At 39.3% G+C, this 24,765-nt stretch overlaps 1 protein-coding gene across 4 annotated transcripts in view; it reads right to left on the reverse strand.

Moving 5' to 3' along the window:
• Positions 1–24,765, reverse strand: part of gpc6a (glypican 6a) — a 253,302-nt gene that overhangs the window by 37,603 nt on the left and 190,934 nt on the right. For all 4 annotated transcript variants that reach the window (XM_037095505.1, XM_037095506.1, XM_037095504.1 and 1 more), the window contains 3 exons: positions 23,760–23,925; positions 4,547–4,677; positions 1,450–1,593 (listed from right to left, as the gene is read on the reverse strand). In XM_037095505.1, coding sequence (XP_036951400.1) covers positions 1,450–1,593; positions 4,547–4,677; positions 23,760–23,925 — 441 coding nt within the window. The remainder of the gene's footprint in view (positions 1–1,449; positions 1,594–4,546; positions 4,678–23,759; positions 23,926–24,765) is intronic.

The raw sequence follows: 24,765 nt of genomic DNA on the forward strand, positions 1-24,765 counted from the left end.
AGTATTTTTTTGGCCTTTTCTGGTTTTATTGATAGCACAGCTGAAGAGTTAGACAGGAAACAGGGAGTGACGCGCAGCAAAGGGACCCGGGCCGGGAGTCGAACCCGGCACATGGGTTGCGCGCGCTACCGACTGAGCTATGCGGCGCCCCATCAGGATTGATTTTAAGAGCAGTAGAAATTCTTTGGTGATACTTTTTGGTGAAGTATATGGTAAACAACACGTCCAAGGAGTCTTTGTCTGCTCGCTGCAACCTCTGGCACTGAGTGTGCAAGAAACTGAATTATTTTATACTCTAAGAGCAGCAAGGTGGAAGACAGAATATGCCAGGGTCTGTATGGATCACATGAATATGGCTTTACAATGATTTTTCCTGGAAACTTTGACGGCCTCTACTTTTTTTCTGGCCTTTTGAGCCCTGGTAAAGTTAGGTCTTAAACTCAGTACGCCTCCACCAATAATATTTCAGAAATTCTCAGTACTTGTCTGTGCAGTTCTGAAAATAAGTCGAGCTGTTAAAATACAGAGTGAGTTCAACTTCCTTTTCTGAGTCTCGATCTATTCTCACTCTGCTCCTAACATTCATCATTTTCTGATGAATGTAGACCTCTGTAATAAAACAGGTTTCGTTGTATTTTTGGTTTGGTTAGTTTGTTTGTTTGTCAACAGGATTACAAAAAAACTACTGGCCCAATTTTCATAAAACTTGGCGTAAGGGTGTTGCATAGGCCAAGGCAGAACCCATTAATTTAGTAAGCCTGAAGCAAGGGGCAAATGATTGCAAGATAGTGTCTAATACTAAATTCTCTAATACTTAAATCAAGCAGATTAAGTGCAATAGTGACAAAGTGATCAGACTCCTTACTACTTCTTAATAGTCTCTCATTGCTCAGAGATTTTTTTGGATTGGGTTTTTGCATTATTACTTAGTGTCTGTTCTGTTGATCTTATTTCCTTTTGTTTTGTTTGTGAAGCCCTTTTGGTCGACTCGTGATTTTTTTCAAATGTGCTCTAGAAAGACACTTGACTTGACTCGAACTACACAAATATTTTGACAGAATTTTTATAGTTTTGAAAATATGACCAGACATACAGCTGGGCTTGCAGATTCGCCTATCAGAGTAAAATGGACTGTTGGCCTTGGTGGAGGTCTGTGCTCTCAGGGTGATCTAGTTTTAGGAATATATTTGTTTCTCACACAAATTATTTGACCTAAGATTTTTTCTCTCCACTGGTTTCTCATTTAGGGACCTTAGAAACTTATGCCCACTTTATATAATTCTAATCATGTTCTCAATATTCTGTTTTCCATTTATTATTATTATATTATTTATGATTTGTCTCTAAACATTGATTCATGTTATTTTCCCTTCAACATTCATTAATTTATTTATATATTTTCCAGTCGCAGTTCACGGTACTGCACCTCCATCGTGCCTCTGTACATACCAGTCTTTCCAGGCTTGTACCAGCGGCTGTGGTCGGCCTCTCTTCAGGGGCGTAGGGTCTGAAACGAGTGCTGAACACATCTGAAATGCCGCGCGTTGACCTTCCTATTCCTGACGGCTTTGGTTGGCCACACCCTTGAAAAACCTAAAATCAACAGAGGGAGATACAATTACCACTGAGAGGGGCAAAAGCACAAGGGGGAACTGAAAGAGGATACAGACCAGCTGGTGTCTAAAATATGTTTATCATTCACAGTATCCTGGGGAAATTGCCTGGTTTAGCAATATTAACATAATATCCCCTTATTATTATGAGATATGAGCTTCTCATCGCACTGCCAAACAGTTAGAAACCAAGTTATCAGCAGTTGAAAGCTGCATGAACTCTGCACTGAGTCAGGCCTGCATGTGAGTCTGTTCCTTTGTAGAATACACATCCATTTTGATCACAAAAAAGTTGTAGTTTTACCAACACCACTGACAAGCCTATGTCAATTTGCTCGCAGCAGCAATTCAGGTTTGTGATTTGAGATAGAAAGCCATTTACGGCCAGCCTGGAACCAATGCTGTCCGAGTCTCCATTTACAGTGTCATATCGGCGGCAAAAAAACGTATTAACACTTGATATGTTGTTACTCATAGGCAATTTGAAGCCATTGTTACAATCGGACACAGTGCCTTCAAAATGGAACAAAAAGTTTATACATAAGACCGATGTTGAGCTCTCGATCAAACGCCTTTTTGGCAGTGACTTAAACATGAACTAAAAGCCATAAAAACAAGAGTGTAAACTGAGCTACTTTCATGAAAAGGTGGGCTTATAAAAGTTTTTAAAAGATTTAAAGGACGATACCAAGTGAGACTATGGAGATATTTGTTTCTAATAAGGCAAATATAATTTCTTCTTATGTCTAATACACTTATGTCATTGTCTGACCTACAATTGCAACCATTAAAACTATAGCTCAGAATAAAATACAGATTTAATGTAGTATGTATGAAATATTTAGCAGGAGGAGAAACCATTTCTTCCACAAAAAAATGGCAATTTCATTTAACTTTCCTGGAAAAAAAAAAAACAAAGAACTAAAGTTTTGTTGCTTACGAAAAAATAGGAGTGCAGATCTATCATCAATCAAACCTTCCATGAATCAATGTATACTCCAGGTTCATTGAGAGAATGGATTGTTTTCAGATGGCTTGGTTTTACAGGCTCTCAGGGCCCAAACAACACACCTCGGAACAGCACAGCTCATTAGCATTCCTCTGCGGCCCGTCTGATGGCCTCTGGCTCAGTATGTGATGAAGCACTCTAATGTGCCACATGGCTGTCAAGAGCAAGAGGCTGTCTTTCCTCTAATATTTATCAATTCTTCACCATGATTACAATTCTACTATCCTGTACATCTCACAGGCTAAATGATTTTCAGCAGGCCTGTGCAGTGGGATTGAAGGTCCAATGCGATGAGGCCTGACATATTCTGCAAAGCACGGTGATTGTGGAAGGACATCATATAGGTAAAATGTGAATGCGGGGAGAGATTGTAATCTCAGAGCAATCTGTCAGCCAAGAAAAATTGTGTGGAACGTCAAGTGCATAGACAATTGGAAAAGTTGAAAAATTTCCAACCGTTGACATGAGAAAAAAAAGGTGACATCTCATTCACACTGACCTGTGTGACTCTGGCACGGAGATAGAATACAACAAAGGATCAGAATACAAAGTTGAACTGATAAACCTGCCTTCTGACGGAGAGGGACAATGAAAAACAATCTTGTGGGTGATGATATCCAGAATGTGCTGCTTTAAATCTTAAACTTGAGGCCGATCGCAGGTCGACTTCTTAAGAGGCCACAGTGAAAATTAGCTCTGTCTTATGTAGGTCAAACTGTTTCATTAAAAAATTAAAATAAATAAATAAATCAATGTAATATATAACTTAATGGTTTGCCAGTTGTATTTTAGAGAGAAATGAGAGGACCAGATTCCCTGTCCTGCATCCCAGGTTTGGTTCAGTTTAGAATCCTAAAAGCTTTGATTCACAGTCGGAGGAAGTATTCAGATCCTTCACTGAGGCAACAGTAGCAATACAGCACGACAAATACTCTTAACGTAAAAAAGTAAAAGTTCTCATTGTGCCACAAAAATGTTCAGTGCTCTGCTCCTACATATGATGCATTTGGATATATATTACTGCTGTTGCATTATTGCATATGTTGTATTTTACTACTGTAGATTAGAGTGGGGAGCCGTATATCATTATTTCTTATCTATGTGTGTAGATTTTCGTCTGTCACTGTCATGAACACAACAAATGTCTGTAACCAGGGTAAACAGGCGTGCTGTTACCATGGTCGGACCGTGACAGCGGAACACAAACTCAGTGCCTCAGCTTACAGTAACTGCATCAGGCGCGAGACTGTGTTTATATTCAATCATACACAGTGATTTTCACTGACATCATGGCATTCAGATGGATAAAAAAATGCAATGATAAGAACTAAGCTGAGGTAGATTCATACAACCCACTATGACACGATATTTACTCTTTCACATTACTTGGATTTCCCCTCTTTCCTTTTCTTGGTTCATGCAATCTTGTTTATGTTATCTGATGTTTTACACAAAGAAATACATTTAAAATTATGCTCCATAGCCAGACTTTAAGTAGTTTATGAATTTCTCCATTTTCACTGTTAAAACACAATATTGCATTCAACATATTCTTTTGTTGGCACAAGCACCTCGAACCTCTTGCTGCTAGCTATAAAGCTCATGCTGGTTTACTTACGTCACCTATGGGAAGAGCAATTTAAAAATTGTTTGTCCACATTAGCATACCCATAAACAGTGGTTGACTATATTAGTCTCTTGGTTTGCTCACATATCCAGGGATCTCCTGGTTCAATGACGTGATATGAAGTTTGTAAACAGAAGTAAGAGGACATTACATACGGCAATCTCTGCACCTTAGAATATAGATTGCTGTCATCTTCAAGATTGGTTTCATGATTTAAAATCTGCAGATTGCGCACCCCCCCCTTTTTTTATGTATGCCATGAACGATGGTAAACAAATATAATTCAGAGTGCAGTACCTTGGCTGACACTTGCATGCTGTTGTCCTGCATGGTCATGATGGCCTCGGATATCTTGATGTCAACTGGGTCTATGACTGCTTCAATGTTGAAGGGTCCCTCCAGTCTGTCTGCCACCAGTAACATAGCATCTGTCATAACACAGAAGGCACATGTCAGCTCAGAGATATTAAACACAGACACACGCACGCAGAGAAACGTTACTGCTTATGTTTATGCACGTACATCAATGTGTTCACATCATTTTTGAGGGGTTAACAATACTTAATGCGAAACCCTCAGGGTGCTCAGCTCTATCATGGGTCTGTGACGTGGAACAAACAGAAAGCACAAAGAACAGCGCTTTCTCCAAATATGCTGCAAGCCAACAATTACAAACACAAAAGGAACCTGCCAACACCTTCATCTTAACACGCACAGCCAAAAAGAGATGGGATGTTTGAAAGCAGATGTGCAACATCAAGTTGGAATTACATTTTCAGTGTGTGGCACTTACACATACGTGATTTGCATACATGCTAATCATCCCAGTTAGACATAGTATACTTCTGATTTATTAATCTATATGTGTTCGCATTTCTGAATCAGTTGATTAATACATGTATGAATTCATGTCTATGTATCATGCTAGTGATTACTTTTTAATCACTTCCCAGACACGCAGTACTTGAACTTAATTTGTTCTGTCAAACATACAATTCCTTGAATACTTGGCTTTACCATTAAGCACTGCCTGAAAAAAAACATCTGATGGCAAGTGATTTAATCAGCTATTCCTAATTTATTTTCCAAAACCCATCTCATCTCACTTCTAATAATGTCTTCAGGAAAAAAAAGATCAAAATTCTTCTCTGTGCTAAATAAACAGGTAAAAAAGACAAAGAAGAAAACACAGCAATCATGACCTTATTACTGTGGAAGAGTCTTGGCATGAATCAATACCTAAAACAGATTACCCACCAAACTACCACTTCTCATTTTCATTAAAACAATGTGGTTGTAATATGTTCATAGAGACGGATGGTGTTACTGATAATGTTAGACTGGGGAGATGTCAGCGGTGAAAAGAACATGCTTGAAAGTTTCATTAGGCTCTATCTTGTCTCTCTAAAAAGTAATTAAAAGTCCACCAATTCTTTTTCAAGGGGTTAGCGCTGGTTAAGTGGTGAGGGCAGAGAACAGCGATATGACGAAGACTTCCATATCTGTGCACTGACATTTGCTGGGATGTGGACCAAGCACGGAAAGCCTATTTACCCCTACGGGAGCAGCTCCCTGCAAAAGGGCAGCAGGAAAAAAAACACAGTTCCTCATCCCCTGAGTCTTTAGCAGAAGTAGAATGCCAGTACAAAACATTAGATCATACGTGATCATAGCTAGGAATCGGATGTAGAGCGACCACTGGCCTGTGGTGCAGCTCCGTAGGCTTGAGAGGGGCAAAGCCTGATAACTCCACACCCTGCTGTGGCATCGCCAAAAGGGAGCATTTCCATCATCCCTGTCGGTTTAAGCCAGGGCTCAAACCATTAGCAACCAAGTGACTGTGTCCTACACTAACTGCCTGAAAACTTCTAAAACTGCTTCTGTTGACATCTGACAAATGATTTACTTGATACATCATCCGACTCACCCAAAGCACTATTAAGAGGTAAAAATCTGTCTTCTGGTCTTACCAAATGACATATGAGCAGTGTTTCCATGTCAGGTTTGTTGCTTTTTGCACATCTCGTCATGCCATTTAGTCTCTACTGCCATCTATTGTGCTGACTTATGCATAGGTAACGTAACTTAATTTACATCACATACTGTAGCTTACATACTTATCTTTTGTTATGTAAGTTACTCTACCTACATAACTACTTTATTTACATAACTAAGGCACTTCTTTTTAACAGCTATGATCTTGTTCTTAATCTAACTTAAAACCTAAACCTAACCTTATTTTGATGAAAAAATTAAACCAAACTGTGACCTTATCACAACTTTATCCACGTGTTCATCATGGTTACTATTACAACGGAGGATATCTGACGTTGCCTAATATTGTCCTTTACTGCACGCCCAAAGGTCCTAAAATGTGCTATCCTGTTGCAGGGGAAGTCTATGGAGACTGTATCTGTGGGATTTCTAATTATATCATGTTGGTAATTGTGACTTTTTTTTTTTTTTTTGGAATACATTCTGTCTTTAGGATGTGACTCATTTTTCTAAAAGTAATTATATATAAAACTACCAAGTTTTAGTGCAAGTACTAAAGAAAAATCGTAATACTTTCAGACATTCTGAAGGCTACTGGGACCAACTAAAGATGAAAATCTTTAAAATCATATATACAATACATATTTGTAAACAAGATCCATTCATTGTTAGTTTTGGTATTTTCTTCTTTCATACGTCACTATTCAGTCTCAAAACATCACCTGTGAGCAGACCTGAGAGAAAATTCAGGAACAGACTGAGCACTTCAAGAAATCACACCAAGAGGTCTTCACACATAAATAGCAAAAGAGGTCATTTGTCAGTGCCTTCCACAATGGCATGAACCAGTCTCGATTGTCAAAGCTGCACACTTTGTGCTGCAACAACAGTTAAAACATTGTGTATAGAAGCTGGTGTAGAAACTTTTTCAATTCATTCGGTAAGAAAAAGCTGAGGAACCTTGGGAAATTGACAAATAAGATCATTGAGGTAAGTCAGGTATAGCTCTCTCAATTACAGTGTAACAGTCCGGCACTAAAGCCAAAACCATTCAAGACTGTCCTGGCCAGCCAGTGCAGAATGAGTTTGGGCTCCTGCCCTCAGGCAGGCATTTCAGAGTGCCTGTCATGAGACCTAAGGAACATAAAGTCTCCCTCCTCTCGCCGCTATTGACAGGGCAGGATATTAAGCCCATGCACTTGACTGAGGGGAGTGATTTAGAGGACAGCTGAGTACAGAGGACACAGCCCTAGCCTGTTTAAAGTGGGGTGAATTAAAAGCATAATGATTAATACTCAAACCTGGTATTGCCAATTAACATTGAATTAAGTTGAAAGAATATCCAGGTGGCCTGTCTCAGCCACCTTTGCCAACGAAATTCAACAAAGCTTTTTTTAATTTTATTTATTTTTTTTTTACAAGATATTAGCAGAAAGCTAACAAACAATTCGGCTAAATTCTGGTGGACAGATTATGAGCAGTTGGTGAGATTATGATGGTTATCTATATCAGTCATAATTGAGACACTGGGAATCGTTAACATGTATTAAAAAAGCTCTAACATGTTGTTTTTTCAGGAGCTAAAATTATAATTATGCGACAGTAACAATTGAACAAGACTCTAAGAATTTATTGCAAAACAAAAGAGCAGAAAACAAAACTTTGTGTAGTTTCCTGTACTAACTGTAGACAGATGGTGTGATTAGACCTGAACATGATGCAATTTTAGCCTTGCATGCCTCGTTCGAGTGTTTCTTCACCCCACTGCCAGAGTACTTTACTATACTGTACATCAGCCTTAAGCTTGCGACCAGTGGCATGCACAGAGCGTGTGTGTGTCTGTGTGCATGAATTCAGTCGAGGCTCTGACTAATCTCAGCACTCACCAGAAACTCTGGCTCTCTTTTGTCTATTTCCTCTGTCCTCATTTTTTAGGTTTATGAAGTAAAATGCAATTCCCCTCCAGCTCGAGTCGGCAATCAGCATTCATCCTCAGGACACCCCGCTGAGAGTCACAAAATGACTCCAAACACACCAGGACATCATCTCGAGGACATCAAACAATTGGCAAGACAGTTTATTGCAGGATAGAGCACTTACCAATATCAATAAACTGTCACCAACCTCACATCTTCAGACACAGATTTCCCAGTTTCTTCCCGGTTACTCTCAGGTTTGAATGATGAAGTCTGTTAAAAGGTTCCTCTTTTCAGAGTTCTGTTGTGTTGCTGACCGCAGCTCAATTTACATCTACCAGGTCCAAACCTTGACCTTCTTTGTTCTTTGTTTGGTGTCTTGTTACTATACAGTAGTTTAGTTTGTGTTTTGTATGGATCAGTGAATGAATGTTTGATAATAAAGTTGATGTTTGTCGGTTCTGTACATTTTACAGTTTGGTCATTGAATGAATACCCCACACTCTGATTGACTTAATTAGAAAATCTAAGGCTAAAGCAGTCAGTATTTGTGACAACCACACAATTATTTAGGATTGACCCAGTCAATTGGTTATATTTGGGTGCTACTGTATAATTAAGGTAGGGCTGAGAGAAAAAATGATCTCGATCATTTTCACAATAACAGTTTCCTTGATAACACTGATACATTTATGACATTTATTCTTATTATAAAGCCATTTGGTTGGTTGGTTCTGATGAACGGCATCTAGTATCTGACAATATATAATAGCATTTAATAAACCATAATTAACCTTCTGGTTTGTTTTGGGTTCTGTCCTAAAGAGAATACTCTTAAAACTGTAAATTCAACATTATTATTATTGTTAAATATATATCGTGATAATTATCGATGTCGGTCAATATAGAAAAAATCGTGATAACACTTTTGGCCATATCGCCCAGCCCTAAATTAAGGCATACAATTTCACCTTTCATGCCTACAATTGCAACATAACAGACATTTCATTTGTTTGGTAAAACGTGTGCTTGTTTATTTTATCATCTAATTAAGTCCATCAAATCTTCACTGAGCAACTTTTTCCTCTTCCTAATTAACATGTTCTTGTGCGAGTTTGCGTCCGCTCCATGCCAGTCCTGTGCTTTTCCCATGCACCGGGTGAACAGAGCTACAGATGAGACTCCCCTCCTCTGTCTGCACCTTTGAAGAGCACTCCTGTTTGTTTACTCTGGAGTCTCAAATTGGGTGTGATGCTTGGTTAGATTTCCATCAGCAGCTGGCTGGAGGTCACCGCATGGGACCAACCCAAGTCCTGTGAAGTCTTCAGCCGCCTATGTTTAGCAGAGTGCTCTGTGGCTCTAATGCTGCCACAGAAGAAAAGCCTCAGTGGGAGTATAGAGGAGAAATTGGCACCGGTTCTGTTACTCATTCCATGAAAGACCTAAATGATATCCTCAACTGAGCTCCGACAACCTATTTTTCATATAGCTTAATGAATATTTGATGGATTATGAGTCTGAGTCAGCCATATGAATTGCTGTGGGGAAGGGTTGCTTCTACATGCTTAAATAACTGAAGTAGAAATTATGTCACATGCAGGTGCATTGTCTAAAAACAATGGGCTGTTACTGAAAAGCAACACAAAGATCAAACTGTAGATCATTCAGAGGGCAAAAAAGACAAAAAAACACACACATTGTCGTGAACAGGCTGAACAAATCTATACTGATACAACTGAATGTGGCTGGCACTGTGCAGTCACAACTTTGGCGTCGTCATTCATTTTGCCAGTTATTTCTTGTCATAGTTTAATGCAGATTTAGTCAAGAAAAACTGGACGTTGTTTGAAAGCAAAATAACCCTTGTGATTCTATTTGTGGAAAGCATTTTAAGATTCCCAGCCAACGGTTTCTTGTTTTGTACCACTTTTATGATTCACTTTCCAATGAATCCGTTTTCAGAAGGGAACAGCATTGGGAGTTAACTCAAAAGGATTCAGTTGACCATTTTATTTTGGATGTGTCATTTTTCAGGCTTGCAGACAATAAAAATAGTTCTTGTTCTGGGTTTTTAAATTCCACGTGTGCTTTTTCTGACTTTTTTGTTTTATTGTTCTTTAGTGTCATTCAAACATTTTCAAAAGATAAAAAAAAGTGATTTACGTAAAATTGTTGGTCCTTTTTTGCTGTAGATTTGCCAAAGTTATGCCAGATTTGCAAATAATAATTATCTTTTTTTATTCTTATCTCTTTCTCTCTATCTTTATTGAAAAACAATGGGTTTGGAGAGAATTCAGGTCAACAGAATAGTAGCACATGCAAAACAAAAGTAACATAGGGCTTTATGAGGGACATGAAATAAGAATAAAAAACATAAGGATAAAACAACCGCATATTCCATATTATGGGGGCACGCACGCACACACACACACACACACACACACACACACACACACACACACACATACATCTTTATACAATATTACAGGGATAGAAATGTTTCAAAATTACTCATAAGCTCATTGCTTTGGCCTTGATCTGGACTGATATCTACGTCTCATGGCATCAGTCTCATGTAACAAATTATTAATTTGCCTTGTGTATCAACAATAAACAATTGACTTGTACCACACCATCCATCCATCCATCCATCCACTGACACAGCGGGATGTATTGGCATGGTTGTTTACTGCTGGCTGCATGGTGCCAACGCTTTTTGCTTCGGGCTGCATGCTTGGTTATTTTCTAATGGAAAACTGTCCCCCCTTTTTTCTTTTTTTGCCCGAAGGGACTTGGAGACACTCCAACAAACTACCTGCGAGTCCCTCGGGGGAGCGCAGCCAGCATCCATGCGCGAACCTGTGGCAAACCAACAAGTTTTATGTGAACAGGTTGAGAAAATAAATAAAGGGTACTCTTAATAATCAAGGGTGTCTTCAACCCCTTGATTTTTTAATTGCAGGACTGTTTTATTAACGCTCACAGTCCTTTTTCTGGCCCGTGGTACTGATTGTAGCGGTAGATCAAATCCGCTACTCTCACTTTTGTTCAGTGCATGGCCAATATAATTTTGATGTGGTGATGTGGTGCTGGAGTGTTCAATAAATACACCCAGTGGAAGATCAATTTCTGTCACACATTGCCAAATCCACCCTGAGCCGTTATCTATAAAAATCAGTTACAATATATGTGCTCTCTGGTGCCCATTGCAGAGAAAGTACATAGTTTTAAACAGTGACAAGAATAATATAGACAAAAAGTGAGTCTGTGCCCTCGTTCACATCATTAATATACTAACTTACAGGTACTGATCCAGTACTGTGTGCTGTTTTCCATAAGATTTGAATTTGTAATTACAGTTTTTAGAGAAGGGAGGAGGATAAATCTCTGGAGATTTACCTTGGTTAATTTAATGGTCATAAAATCTTAAAGAGTGGGCGTTAGGAGTGGTTCCTCCTCTCGTGCGGCAGATGAGATTGCTCTCAGATTTCAGTGGTGGAAAATAATCTTGGACTATTTCACACCACATTCACCGGACTGGTGTAACTGGGCACTGCATGACTGCTCTGGAGTCAATGGAAGGACGAGACTGTCACATTCAGAGAGCAGAAATGGTCCATTCACACTTGGACTGTGTTTGAATTCATCTTTTATGAGCATGTCTTTAAGATTTAAAGGGATATCGCTTTCCCCATTATGTAAACTATGAGCTCCAATGTCACATTTCATTCCAGTTAAAGGGAAACTCCACCAATTTTACCCATTGATGTACTGTATTTACAAGTTTGGGGGAGAACTGCTGCATATGTGAAACAAGTAGTAGAAACTCTTGTTGCTACAGATGAAGCTCCATGTAATCTGATGAATTGCCTCCAATTATGTCAGTCACTAGCTAAGTTGCACTGTGGGCAATGTAGGCACCTGGTTTTGAAAAGGATCAATAATATGTGGAATAAAAGGAGTGATATCCGGTTCTGCTGTATGCATTTTGATTATTATTATTAATATTATTATTTTTAACTGTCTATAATTAGTCCAACAGGAGTTGGACAGTTCATACGAGTGCAATTCTAGACCAGTGGACTGGTTGTCAGAATTACCCAAAATACAATGTAACCATTAATCAGACAACATGAAGTTTCCCCTGGAGCCACAAAAGGCTATTTCACATACACTTTAATGTCTGAACGATTGGTGTAAACCAATAGAGATGACGTTTATAAAATACTTAATATCTAAAAACTTTTTGAAATCACTGAGAGTCAATTTGAGAATTTGCCTCAGTGGTATGTTTCAAATGTGTGTTATTGCAGCAGTTGCAGTTCCACTGCTGGTACAAATCAATCAGGGGATAATTCTGTTGTATCGGAAATGATGAACATAATGCAAAGAGAATTGCCACAAGTGCCCATAAATACAAGTCCTGCCCAGTGATGAGTTTCACTGATGAAAATGGCACAAATAACTTTTCCCATCTGCCAGTGCAAACTGGGGAAAACATGATGCATCTAACAATAGCACTTGATGACATCCTGCATGCATTTCCAGAGACAGCTGATTACTTGCCTGTGGTTTCTCCACATGCTGAAAAATTCAACTCATCATGAGTTATGACGAGGGTTTTATAGAAGCAGTGCATGACTCTGATCATCTTTTCTCCCCTATTCTTAGGTGTAGTTATGACAAATTGCACATATATGTCAAGAGTCTGAGTCTCTCCACTGATGATGAGAAACTTAAATATATCATTTACGTTGCATTACTTTGTGTTTGGCTTGTAATACGGATGGCCCAACACATGATAAAGAGAAAGTTTATCGGTTGGAACCTCAAAGTTATTTTTCTCCTCTAAAATAAGTTTTTTCCCGCCTAACCCACAACACTTTTCTGGCCAACACAAAGAACCTAACCAGAGAACAGCAGATAGTTCTGAAGTAACAAAAAACAACTCTACAAACTGCATCATCCATCTGGACAGAAGCTCCGTGTCAGGGAGAGTTCACTACGTCACTGAGCGTGCCCATAGACAGGGCTCCTTGTTTACATGCTTTGCTTAGTTTGACAAGCTGAGAGGGAAACTACACCGGCTTTGTTCGGCAATGGAATGTGTCACCTAAATACAACAGTGTGCTTCTTTGATGTGTTGTCTGTTGCTGATGTAACTTTCCCTTTTTCTGTCTCTCACAGCGTGTACTCGCTACTCAGCACAGCAACCTGAAGAACACAACAAATAAAAAACAGTAAGAACACTGAGAGTGGGAAAAAAATATCCAGATGATAATGTCTGGATAGAAACACGATTGTTAAATTTTAAAACCAACAACTAATGGAGCAAATAATATTTATTGGACTATTTTATTACTGGTGAGTGTACCAGATAATCCAGTGTTAACCTTACAGTGACCTGATGACTTGTTGTGGGAGTCTCCCTGCCTCTTCTTAATTTCCGATTTATAAGGTTACCTCCCTCCCACAACAAACATTAAATGCCTCTGTAAAGCATAAAAAGACCAATGGCGATGATTGTCTGTTGATGAATAGGAGAAAAAAACTGCATTACTGAAACTATAGTGCAATAACCTGAATTAGTTTATTGTACTCTTTTTGTCTACATGAAACATTGTGATCAGAAGCACACTGAAACTTGATTAACAGTCTTTGCGTATAAACAGCATGATTTTGTTGTCTTTGCTTTTTAATTCCTTGCAGAAGGAATATTTCAGCGTAACTCCATGCTCTCCATGTGACTCTGCTAATGGCAGCATGGATTCTGCTCAGCTGCTCTGATTCACCTCCGTCTCTCCAGGTTTGACGTTGCCGTTGTGTGTCATGCTGCGAGTGACAGAAAAGATCCTCTGGGAAATCTGATGTGAGTGTCCAGAGAGTCTGGACTGACACGCATCCACAGAAATCTGATTTGAATGACATTTTAAATGACCTACAAAATGTGGTTTGGATCGTCACATTTGACGCGAGGAAACAATCTGGACATGCCAAAAAGAGATCTAGGCGCTCTGTGTGAACACACCCGGATGTGTTTCCCCAACACAATTATTAATAGCATTTGAATTATTAAATGAATTATTAAATCAAACAAACCAAAAATAAAAAATACACCCTAAATTTCCGAAAAAATTAAAGAGGGTTTTGGTCTGTTGTGAATTTGTATCAATTACCGTACAAACTACAGTATTCCCATCAAGAGGACTGGAGTATCAACCCTGGTGTGGCGAGTCAGGCTTTGTTGCGAGAGTGACTAATTTCTCTTTGGTACAAGCAGTTGGAGTCACCAGGGCAGAAATAGGAAAAAAGGATATTTATTCATATGTTTACCTGAGGGAGAGAGACTAGAGATCGCAAACAAGTCACTGACTAACTATTGACAAAAACAGCAACTGAGTAGGCGGTGCTGAGTACATTTAATGAATTCCTGACATGTTAAGTAGGATCATACAAAATACAGGAAGCTGGAAACGTAATCTAAACAGTCAGGAATCCGGGTGAGAGACTGAGAGAAGCCATAGATTAATTTCCCTCCCTACAGACCACTGAGCTCCCTGACCTTTCTTTGAGGTGCTCGGTCTCAGCGGAGGGAAGAAACGCCCGATTACTAACACATCATGTCTCCGTCGATGTATTCTGTGGCACAGTGATGCATCCGTGTTATAGCTGAAGCAACGCAGCTCAAAATGGATTGCAGACGTTTCACCGTTTATCAATCAAACAAACAGAAATAAAGTGAGAAATCAGCTTGTTTTACGGCAATTTTTGCTGTATCAGGTTTGATACCGAATCGTTATCCCCCCCACACAAGATATGACCTGTATTATTCACCATGGGGATGTTCATGATCACGTTGGAGAGGCTGATTAATGGTGTAATAAGTGTCCTCACCCACTCAGTCTTAAAGCCCTCCTGTCTAAACAGAAACACTGCCAAATTCATTCCACTAAAACATGTCAGAGGAAAGTTTCCTGTAAGTTTTTTTTTTTCTCTCTCTCCAGTTTGCAGCTGCAGGAGGTGAATCAACTGCAGCAGACTAACTGGCCAACATATCTGTCTTTGGTGAGTCTCCAGAGGCTTTTCTCTCACTTGCAGCTGGATTGCAGTTCAATAACAGCACAAGCAAAACATATCTTGATCTTTTTTTTGTTTTTTCTTTTCTAAATTGGTTTTCAGCCATGTGTGGATTACTTTAACTCATCTGAGGTTGCAAATACCATGTCTGTTTTTCCTCACATGTGAACCCTCATGTCGTTTTTTATGTTAACACTTTCTCAACAGCTACAGCTGCCAGACATGACTGCCTCTGATGGATAACTGTTTATTTTCACATGCTGCCTTTCGCCGATTTTTTTTTCCCTCTTTACTCTTGTTGGAAAGTGTTTGATCATGTGTTGGTGACAGTGAGAAAACAACTGTGTGTGTGAAGGACATTTCAAGCCTGTGACCAGTGAAGTGGGAGAAATTGAATGTTTCATTGTAATAAAATTAATACAAAGCAGAGACTGCACAGAAGTGTTGGGCAGGTTTCATGCCACGGCACATGAAAGGAAGGCTTCCAAAAACATTGTTACCAACCTGACTGGTAACCAAAAGAATAATTCCACATTTGGGAAGATGCGTTTATCAGCTCTACTGCCGAGAGTTTGATGAGGAAATTGATACCACCCTCGACATGACTTAGACTTATCTTACTCCTGTTAAGAAAACCAATAGGTACACTTGCCAAAATGTAGTCGTACTTTAACTCTGTCATCAGACATAACATAATAGACATAAACAATATAGACAGTTTGAACAAGGTCAGCAGTCCGCCTGAACACACATTTAACTCAAAGAAATAGCTAAGGAGACCATTCTTTGGAACAACACAAGCAAGTTATAACGCCATTGGTAGAAATACATCTCCTTTAAATAGCATCTTAAGCTTTTTGTAACACTTCAACACAGTACTCTACTATATTGAGAAAAACCTCTGCACACAGTCAGGGAGTGACTTTGAACATCATTTGTGCCATTTTATAATAAATATTTTTAAAATAATGCAAAGTCATTAAGTCATTAAATTTCATAACATGGGAACTTAGAAATGGTGTGATAATAATAATTGGACACAAACAGAATCTGCAGATTTTTTTTTTTTTTTTTTTACAATTATTGTTATCATAATTTTGGGAATTGTGACTGTCTGTAATAGATAATACAATCATTTAAGATACCAAAGATTGTTTTTGAGCAAAAATAAGCAAACACAATACATTTTAAAAAATAAATGAACTAAAGGTTAAAATAAATATGAATGGTAATCGGGATTCTGAAGCCTTTTCAATAATACATATGGCTTGTTTTCGGAGAAAGACCTTTGAATTTGATGTCGATAAACCACTTGAACTCCAATAAGCTATGTAATAAGCGTTATGTAAAACAGCATGTTTAACAATATGCTTCCAGAAATATGATAACATGAGGATAAAAAAATCATGCTCAGCATGCACGGCTATCGGCTGTGGTTATGCATCGATATGTTATGATATGTTGCTTGTACATAAAGCGTAGTTGAGTAAGCGTTCATACCACATACAGAAAAGCGTCATCTTGGGGATTGCGCACAGTCAGTAGCCATTAGAAAGAAAAGATTCCACTTCTTGATTATGTTGAGGATATGAAGATCACTTCCCACGAGGCTAAGTGAGTCATCCAGCCTTCAGCTCTGTGACAGACGGAAAGCCACTAGAAGCTAGCTTGTTTGTTCCTGTCATGTCTGTTACTGAGACTATCTCGCTTGATGCTCAGTCAGCACGAGTGCCTGTGTGTCACTGTGTGTGTGTGTGTGTGTGTGTGTGTGTGTGTGGTGTTGGTAATTGTCTCAGGTTTAACTTAAAGATGCAGTATTTTTATACTTGAAGAGTCTCAAAGCGCACTGAATAACTCCACACTTGAAGCATGCAGATGTTGAGTGTCACTGAAAGGTAAAGGGTTTTCTGACATCTTTAAAGCCGCGCTGTTCAGTAAAGCACGGTGCGAGCTCAGTTCCTGCTGAGCTATCTATATGATTTGAAGTAAAGCACTGGCGGGGTGCTCATCTTTATATTCCCACAGACATCACAGAAAGTCCTTCCAGGAGGGCAGAAACAAAAAAAAAATGTTGGCTTGAATTCCCATGAACTGGGGGGTTGCGGGGAGGTCCTGTTACACTGGGAAACAATCCGTGCAATTAAAAAGAAATGAGCAAATGGAATCAATGAGGATCACTTACACTGTGGTGTCAAAGGACTCAGCAGAGGACAACACAAGACTATATCTTAATTAGTAGAATAAATGTGTACACAGGCACAGTCGAGTGCGTGCAATAAGGGAATACAATGGCATTTACTAATCGCTTCTCATTTAAAGCTAGAGGGAGTTCATTACTTTACATGTAAATCCATTAAAACAGAACTGACGGGTCACTAAGCCCCACCCCGACCCTCTTGGTTTCTGCCTGTCAATCTTTCTACTCTTGCGTTGTCCACAAAATGATAACAAAAGTGGTTTACAACAACTTTAATAACTCTTTGTTATTTTAGAAACAATTTGTCCCTGATTACAGACAGATGCAGAAAAAGGCAGACTTGCCATCTTTTCAGACAGTGATTGTCTGTCGTGTCTGCTGAAATGACAAATGTAATTGGTTGATTTTATCAGCTGCAGCTAGCTCGCTAATTGAGCTTGTGCTAGCTCTGAGAACTGATTGGAAATGCTGTCTCCAGCTGGGTTTTAAATGTGTTTTAATCACAGCAGTCTTTTATTACAGTAGTCTTCTACAAATGAAATTTTGTAGACAAGCTCTGCTAAAAGTAAAGACAAACTAAACCCACTGAAAGCTAAAGCAGGGAAAGTTGTCCGTTTAGTCCCTTGCTTATGAAGAGGCAGACGAAAGAAGCTCGGAGTGAGCATGTGTGTTAATAAACATTTGCCATTATGTTTTATCTCTTCCTGTTCTATGTGTCTATAAAATGTTAATATGAATGATCAAAGTATACCATTTTCCAAAAATTCCAAATTTCAATTTTTTGGCTGCAGGGCCAAAGAAAACACACAGGTGCCTTTAAGACTGATTGACTTGCCAGTTGACAAGTGAATACATTTTATATCCGGCACAAATAGAAAAAAAAAAAAAAAAAACTGCTGATTTTGTCTGACTGGCTGGAACCATTAAAGGTTTTGGTTACAGCTATATGTAACCAACCAATAAATGTTAAATTGTATTGTTAATTCACCTGTAGGTCAGTTATGTAACTGTTAAGAAAAAAAATGACATGCTTCCAAGTATTGATTACAGATTAACTGTACAATATTAATGAACCATCTGCAAAATAGTATAAACATCAGGTGCACCTTTACAATAAACAATTACTAAATGGTTTATAAAGCATTGTACTGTTTGTTTACAGTGAAATAACGATCAACTAATGTTTAATTAATAATACATTTATACATCAATATGCAGTTTAATAATGATTGTGATTATAAACACTATAGCATCAATAACCCTCAAATACTTAAACATGAACGGGGCTTTTCTTTAATAACCTGTAATCCCACAAAGTAACACAACCTCGTTAGTGATGAATCAATGCTTGGCATTTGGTTACCACAGTAGGCAGTCAGTTAGTGAGCCAGACATACTAACGATTGCAGTTTACGTTAAAGCGAGGCCAAGAAGGACGCCACGCGAGGAGAAATCCACAGCCTGACACCAGCGCAGTGCCCAGTTGCATACAAGTGGACAATCAGTGTTTGAAGAGGGGATTTATCAAACAGTCAATCACCAAATCTGCCATTAATTATTAACATGTAGCTGAAATTATGTCACACTGATGTCAGTCGACTGTCCAAAATGGTGTTGATCATGGGGCGAGCCTGGGAGACGAGTGTGTGACTAACAGACTCCTGGCTCTCTCTCTCTCTGAGGGTATTTTAACAAGGTGCTGACAAGAAAAATGATAATGATGTGTCTGTCATGATGCAGAGCTTGGTGAATTTGTCATGATGGCAGTTGACTGATGGTCGGGTATCCTCCATTGGCCAAACCATGAATTCTTTCCCTGAACATTCAAACATACACACACACACACACACACACACACACACACACACACACACACACACACACAAGTCAGGGTGCCTAAAATTACTCAACACAGGTACAAGCAACTAAACTAAATCACATCCTTCCTCGGGTTTACGCTCATTGTTCACTGACGTCTGTCGCCAGTTTGCAGCGGGGGAGCCATGAAGTTGTTACGGTAACCTTTACAAACTGTCAAGTGCTGTACTGTGACTGTAACTTTGAAATGCATGACATGGATGTGAAATCGTCCATCTCCTTCTGAAAAGTGATACGTAGTCTACATCAAAATCGTCCGCCAAGGTCACCGTTGTTTTTGCCGTTGCAGAGGTTTCAGGAACGAACAGCTGCGACACATTTGTTTCAACTCTCCAAAGGAAAAAAAAAGGCTTATTAAACACGCAGTGTGACACTGACATCCAAACTACTAGTGTTTAAATGCGCATGTTAAACTCATGAGTGGCTATCAATTTGTTGGAGTGCCTTGAATTCACTTTCAAGCTTGCAAGGCGTCTGCATTTGTTCAGAGTTACAGTGCACATTATAAATTCCTCTGGTTCCGTTAAGTGATATTTTAATGGCTTTGTGCAGCATTTAGAGCACTTGAGCAAAAATGTACTTCACTGGCTGACAAGCTTACAGCTAAAATCTTGTGCTGTTGTTACTCTAAGTGCTACTTCTATTCCTTTCCATTCATTTTCCTCTTAAATCCCAAAAGCCAATGCCACTGTGCCATAAGGACAGGGAATAAAAACAATGATTTTAACACTGATACTATCTAGTATTAAATATAGAGAGGGCAATTCTGGAGAAACATAATTGTCTCATTCCCAGGTTGTCAAATACCAATACTTCAGTGTGGCATTCTCCAGAATTGCCTTCCCTACCTTCCAAAGGTAAGAAAATAAATAAAAGGATAAAAAAAGAGTAAGTTATACAAAATTATTTCAAGTTTCTCTTAGTATGTGAATATGACAAGAATTATATTGCATTGATTTAAGATCTTATTTTGTTTTGAAAGGGGTCAAAATTGGGATGTTTAGCGCATTTAATGTTGGTTTTAAAGTAAACAGAACGACTCAACTGGTGCAGCAACAGTCTCCTGTTTCACATCTTCAGCAGAGGCAACACATACAATGTGTCTTCTGCTTCATTTCATCTGATGAAACACATATTTTCTGTGGCAAAATGGTGACAGAAAAATCCTCATCTTCATTTTTCCAACAAAATAGAACATCAGCCATGTGTTGCTGTGAATCTGAATAAGGTGCGCTCCATTTATTCTTTTTGCATTCGCTAAAAATAGTTGTCTGCAGAAGTGTCAGTGGCGGGAGTAGATGTCCCTCAGTACGTTTACATGCACAGTTTAGTCGGATTACAGCCATAGTTCGACTATGCTGCTTAATCAGACAACTGAAGGTGTATGCCGGTGAGAAAATCAAATTATGTCATACCCCAGTGTGAAAGGTGGCACTGTACTCATTTCAACTAGTGGTAATTGAGCCACCTCTGGCTGACCTCTTTACGTCACCAACAACGACAAACTCTGCCTCGGCATTCGAGAAAGATGGCGTATGAAGAGTGAGACGAAGCTACATCTTTGTACATTTCGTATGATAATTACACAAACTAGATGCACAATGGCGCTTGCTTGCGGTGATTTCAGAGGAAAGACGCCGCCACCGCCCTTCTATTTCCGGCTCGTGGACCCGGGAAAAAAAATCTGGAGCCTGTGCAGAATGCAAAATCCGAATCCGATCTGATGGAACATATACATGCAGGAGCAATGCGACTATTAATCGAATAATCTAAGTGTTTTAATCTGGTCGGATTGTCACACTGTTTTTCTCTCTAGAGGTACAAGTTTTATAAGCTAAGGCAGCCAGCTGTCAGTCACACTTAAAATGAGGTGTGTGAGGACAATTGATTGTTTCATTTTAGTGTTTTGTTTTGTTTTTTTTTGTTATTCCAGCCAAGGTCACTGACTGCCCTCTGCTTTGCTTTGAGTAATGCTACAAAGTCCTTGTGGAAGTGGTGTATATTCACATGAAATAATTTTATTACTTCTGCTTGGAGGTTATGTTTATGGTTTCACCCATGTCCACTGGTTGCACGCCTATAGGTCACTCTGGGTTATAATTTAACTGAATGCAGCTCTGGTGTTAGCCTGTATTTTGGGATCTTGGTAGCACAAATACAGCTAGGAGCAGCAAGTTTTTACACATTACAGTTTGTAGCCAGCTTGTACTGCCAGATCTCATACAGTCTTGAAAAGGTGGAAACTCCGGAAATGGATCAGTGCGAGTTGAGCATAGAGTCGAGGCAGAAAACAGGGAGGTTAATGTCATTGAAACCTTGGAGGCTAGCAAACAACAAAACTTCCATCGTGTGCGTTAGCATACTTTAAACCAGAGGAAGCAACGCCATTATTTAGAGGGGCAGTTTGAGGTTTAGAGGTTGCTGTCCAGTAATTAACTAAAGATGTTTTGTTGTTATTGTTTTACTGTATTCCAAAAGGTCATGTTTGTGGGATTAAGGGGGGGGGGGGGTCTATTGGCAGAAATAAAGTAAAATTAGAATTATGATTAATCATTATTAGCTGCCACCAGAGGGGAGGGTGAGGCAACGGATATACAATGGTTGCAGTCTACAACCTCGCTGCTAGATGCCACTAAATCCTAAAAATCCTACACACTGGACCTTTACAACAACACATTAACAATGTTAAATATAACATAACATAGATCAGTCCATGTCAGTGTGTATCAACTACAGAATCAATATCAATATCCATATGTTGCAGAAGTCTTTTGCACTCCTGAGCTCAACTCTGTAAATTAGAGAAAATAAATCATTGTCTGGTCTTAGTTTCTGCTTGTTATGGAGCAGAGCAGCCTTGATTATCCTTCAGTTGTTTCTGGTCTGTAGAACCCTTTTATTAAAAACAGTAAACATAATTTCTTAATTTATTACATAAATGTCCCTGATTCAGATAGATATGAGAGATTATAGACCATTTTCAAACCTCATCTCTCTTTTCTTTCTTGCTAAACAACTAAATTAAAAGCCTTGAGTCACCTTTCTTGTTTGATCTTACCAACCAATGGTATTGATGTTGACATTTAAGCACGAACAAAGTCCACAGGTAAATGTCATTGAGGATTCTTTAAAAGAATGAAGGCTGTGCCTCTAATCTATCCCTCCTCTAATAGGTGATGATTTGAAGGGATGACAATGACATGACTGTGTATGGGCTCAATCCATAAATTTCTATAATGCAAAGATGTGCTCCAGTGGTGAGAACTGACCTGTGATACATTTAGAAGTTGTCTCTGAAAGGCAAATCAATATTTCTTGCTTGCTGCATAGTAAGCAAATCGAAGTTCTTTAGCAACAGATAATGAATACAAAATGTCAGTCGACATCCAAAAATGAGCCTTTCGTGGCGAAAAATAAAGATCCCTTGGGTTCCACATTTCTAATTACAATACCCTCAACAATGCTGTCTTTCCAAACCAACAAAACCACATCTGCACAAAAACTGGTTCAAAATTAAAAATCCACTTTTTCTACACCTCAGGGGTGTTTTTGTCTAAACAGATTCATCACTCTGTTGCAACAACAGCTTTTCCCATTACTGTCAAGCCCAGTGTCCCTTTGTGGCAATAGATTTGCCTCTTCACAAGTGAACAAGACACTAACTTTTTAACACATGTCATAAAGCTGCGAGACATCTCATTCAGTGCATAGGGGCCTGTGTTGATCTGAGACTTCAGACATGCCATCGGAGAGAAGAAGCGGTGCGTCATCTGATGGGTTTCTCGAACGACAGGCCTGTCACAAAACAGCCAAAAGCTTAGAAGTGCAGTTCACTTGACACACAGTCTTCAGGGATGTTGCTTTGAAAAAAAAAAAAAAATGTCGCCCCATTTAAAAAATATGTAAGTGTGGGTGGGAGGATGGGATTGGGGTACATAACAAATAAAGCATTGATCCAGAGGGAACACTCCATGTGGCTCCTTGGTATCCATTTAACAGGAGGGCTTACAGCAGCCAGCTACTTACAGCCTGACTGAAGTGCTATATTACTCACCATGCTCAGCTGGAAACACTATAGAAAATGTGTTTGCCTAGGATCTGCTCTCCTTTATCAATCCCAAACAGCAGGGACTAGAGCTTTAAGTACTATGCCAGGGTTCCAGCAATAGCAAACAACATTTCAGACGGAAAAAAAAGAGAGGAATGGTTGCACAAATAAGATTTCAGTTTTGTCTCTCAAAATCCTTTAAAGCTGAATCTAACACAGCACATCCCACTGAATTCCCACAGAGACTATTCAGAGACACTGCCTTTGAAAAGTAACATGCTGACTTAGAAGTGCAAACTCAAGTGCACACGCACATACATGCATGCATGCATGCATGCATGCAGACAGACAAACAGATAGACAGACCTTCAAACAAAGAGAAACTGAGAAATTAATTACCAATGAAGAGATTCCATTCAGCATCTAGATCCGCCTGGTTTGCCAGGCAGCCCCTCATCACGTTGTGACAGTAGTTGTGACAGGGTTTGAGCCCGGGCATGCCCCGACAGTATGGACAGTACAGCATCTTGGTCAAGGCTCTGACACACGCTGGAACTACATTCACCTAGGGAACAAAGAGAAGTCCTTTGGTTATGTCAAGACCTTTCAAAGCTTCATTAAATCTCTGTAATTGTTGGAGAGAGAAGTGCAGTTGAAACAGAGTAAGGTTGTCGGTAAGTTTCCACAGAAACCACTGCATACCACTGTCAGCATTAACGGAAGAGAATGCAGTTCCCAGCTGAAACTTCAGGGGAAGAAGAAGTCAGACGCATTACAACCTTTGACAAACGTCCCCACACAACACCGCTTCTTCAGAAAACCTGAAATCTGAAAGCCCACCAGTTAAAACTCTGTGACAAGATGAGGTTTACAACTCTGTCTATCTCCATTCCCTGTGAAGGCCGTGCCTTTTGTTGTTGGGCCATATTATGTCCCGGCATGAGTGAAAGCGACAGAATTCTCACATCTGCTTCCCTTCAGAGGTGGGGAGGCAGAACGCAGAGTACATCTGATAATTGGCCTGTCAGCCCTGGTATTCATGCTTGACTTTAGATTTTGTCCAGCACACACCCTGGAGACTTCTGATGGGTGTGTGTGTGTTTGTATGTGAGGGGAAGGCTGGCAGATCGGTCAGTGGTAGGGCCAAACAACTGGAGCCCATTTTCTTTAGTCAAAGGATCTAGCTGATGATGGAGGAACGAATCGACCCATGAAAGAAAAATTACCTTGAGGGGACAGTTTTATAAAAAATGAAAACAAAGTTCATGTTCATTTACCAGATCAACGCAGTGATTAATATCCTGATCATAAAAGTCGCGTCAAGTCATTTAAGTGAGCATTTCAGCCCACTCACCGCAATACGATATAAGCAGTTAACGTTTCTGCAAACCACAGATAAGTCAGA

This window comes from Acanthopagrus latus, chromosome 4 (genome assembly GCF_904848185.1).
Source record: "Acanthopagrus latus isolate v.2019 chromosome 4, fAcaLat1.1, whole genome shotgun sequence".
In the NCBI taxonomy this organism is placed as follows: Eukaryota; Metazoa; Chordata; class Actinopteri; order Spariformes; family Sparidae; genus Acanthopagrus; species Acanthopagrus latus.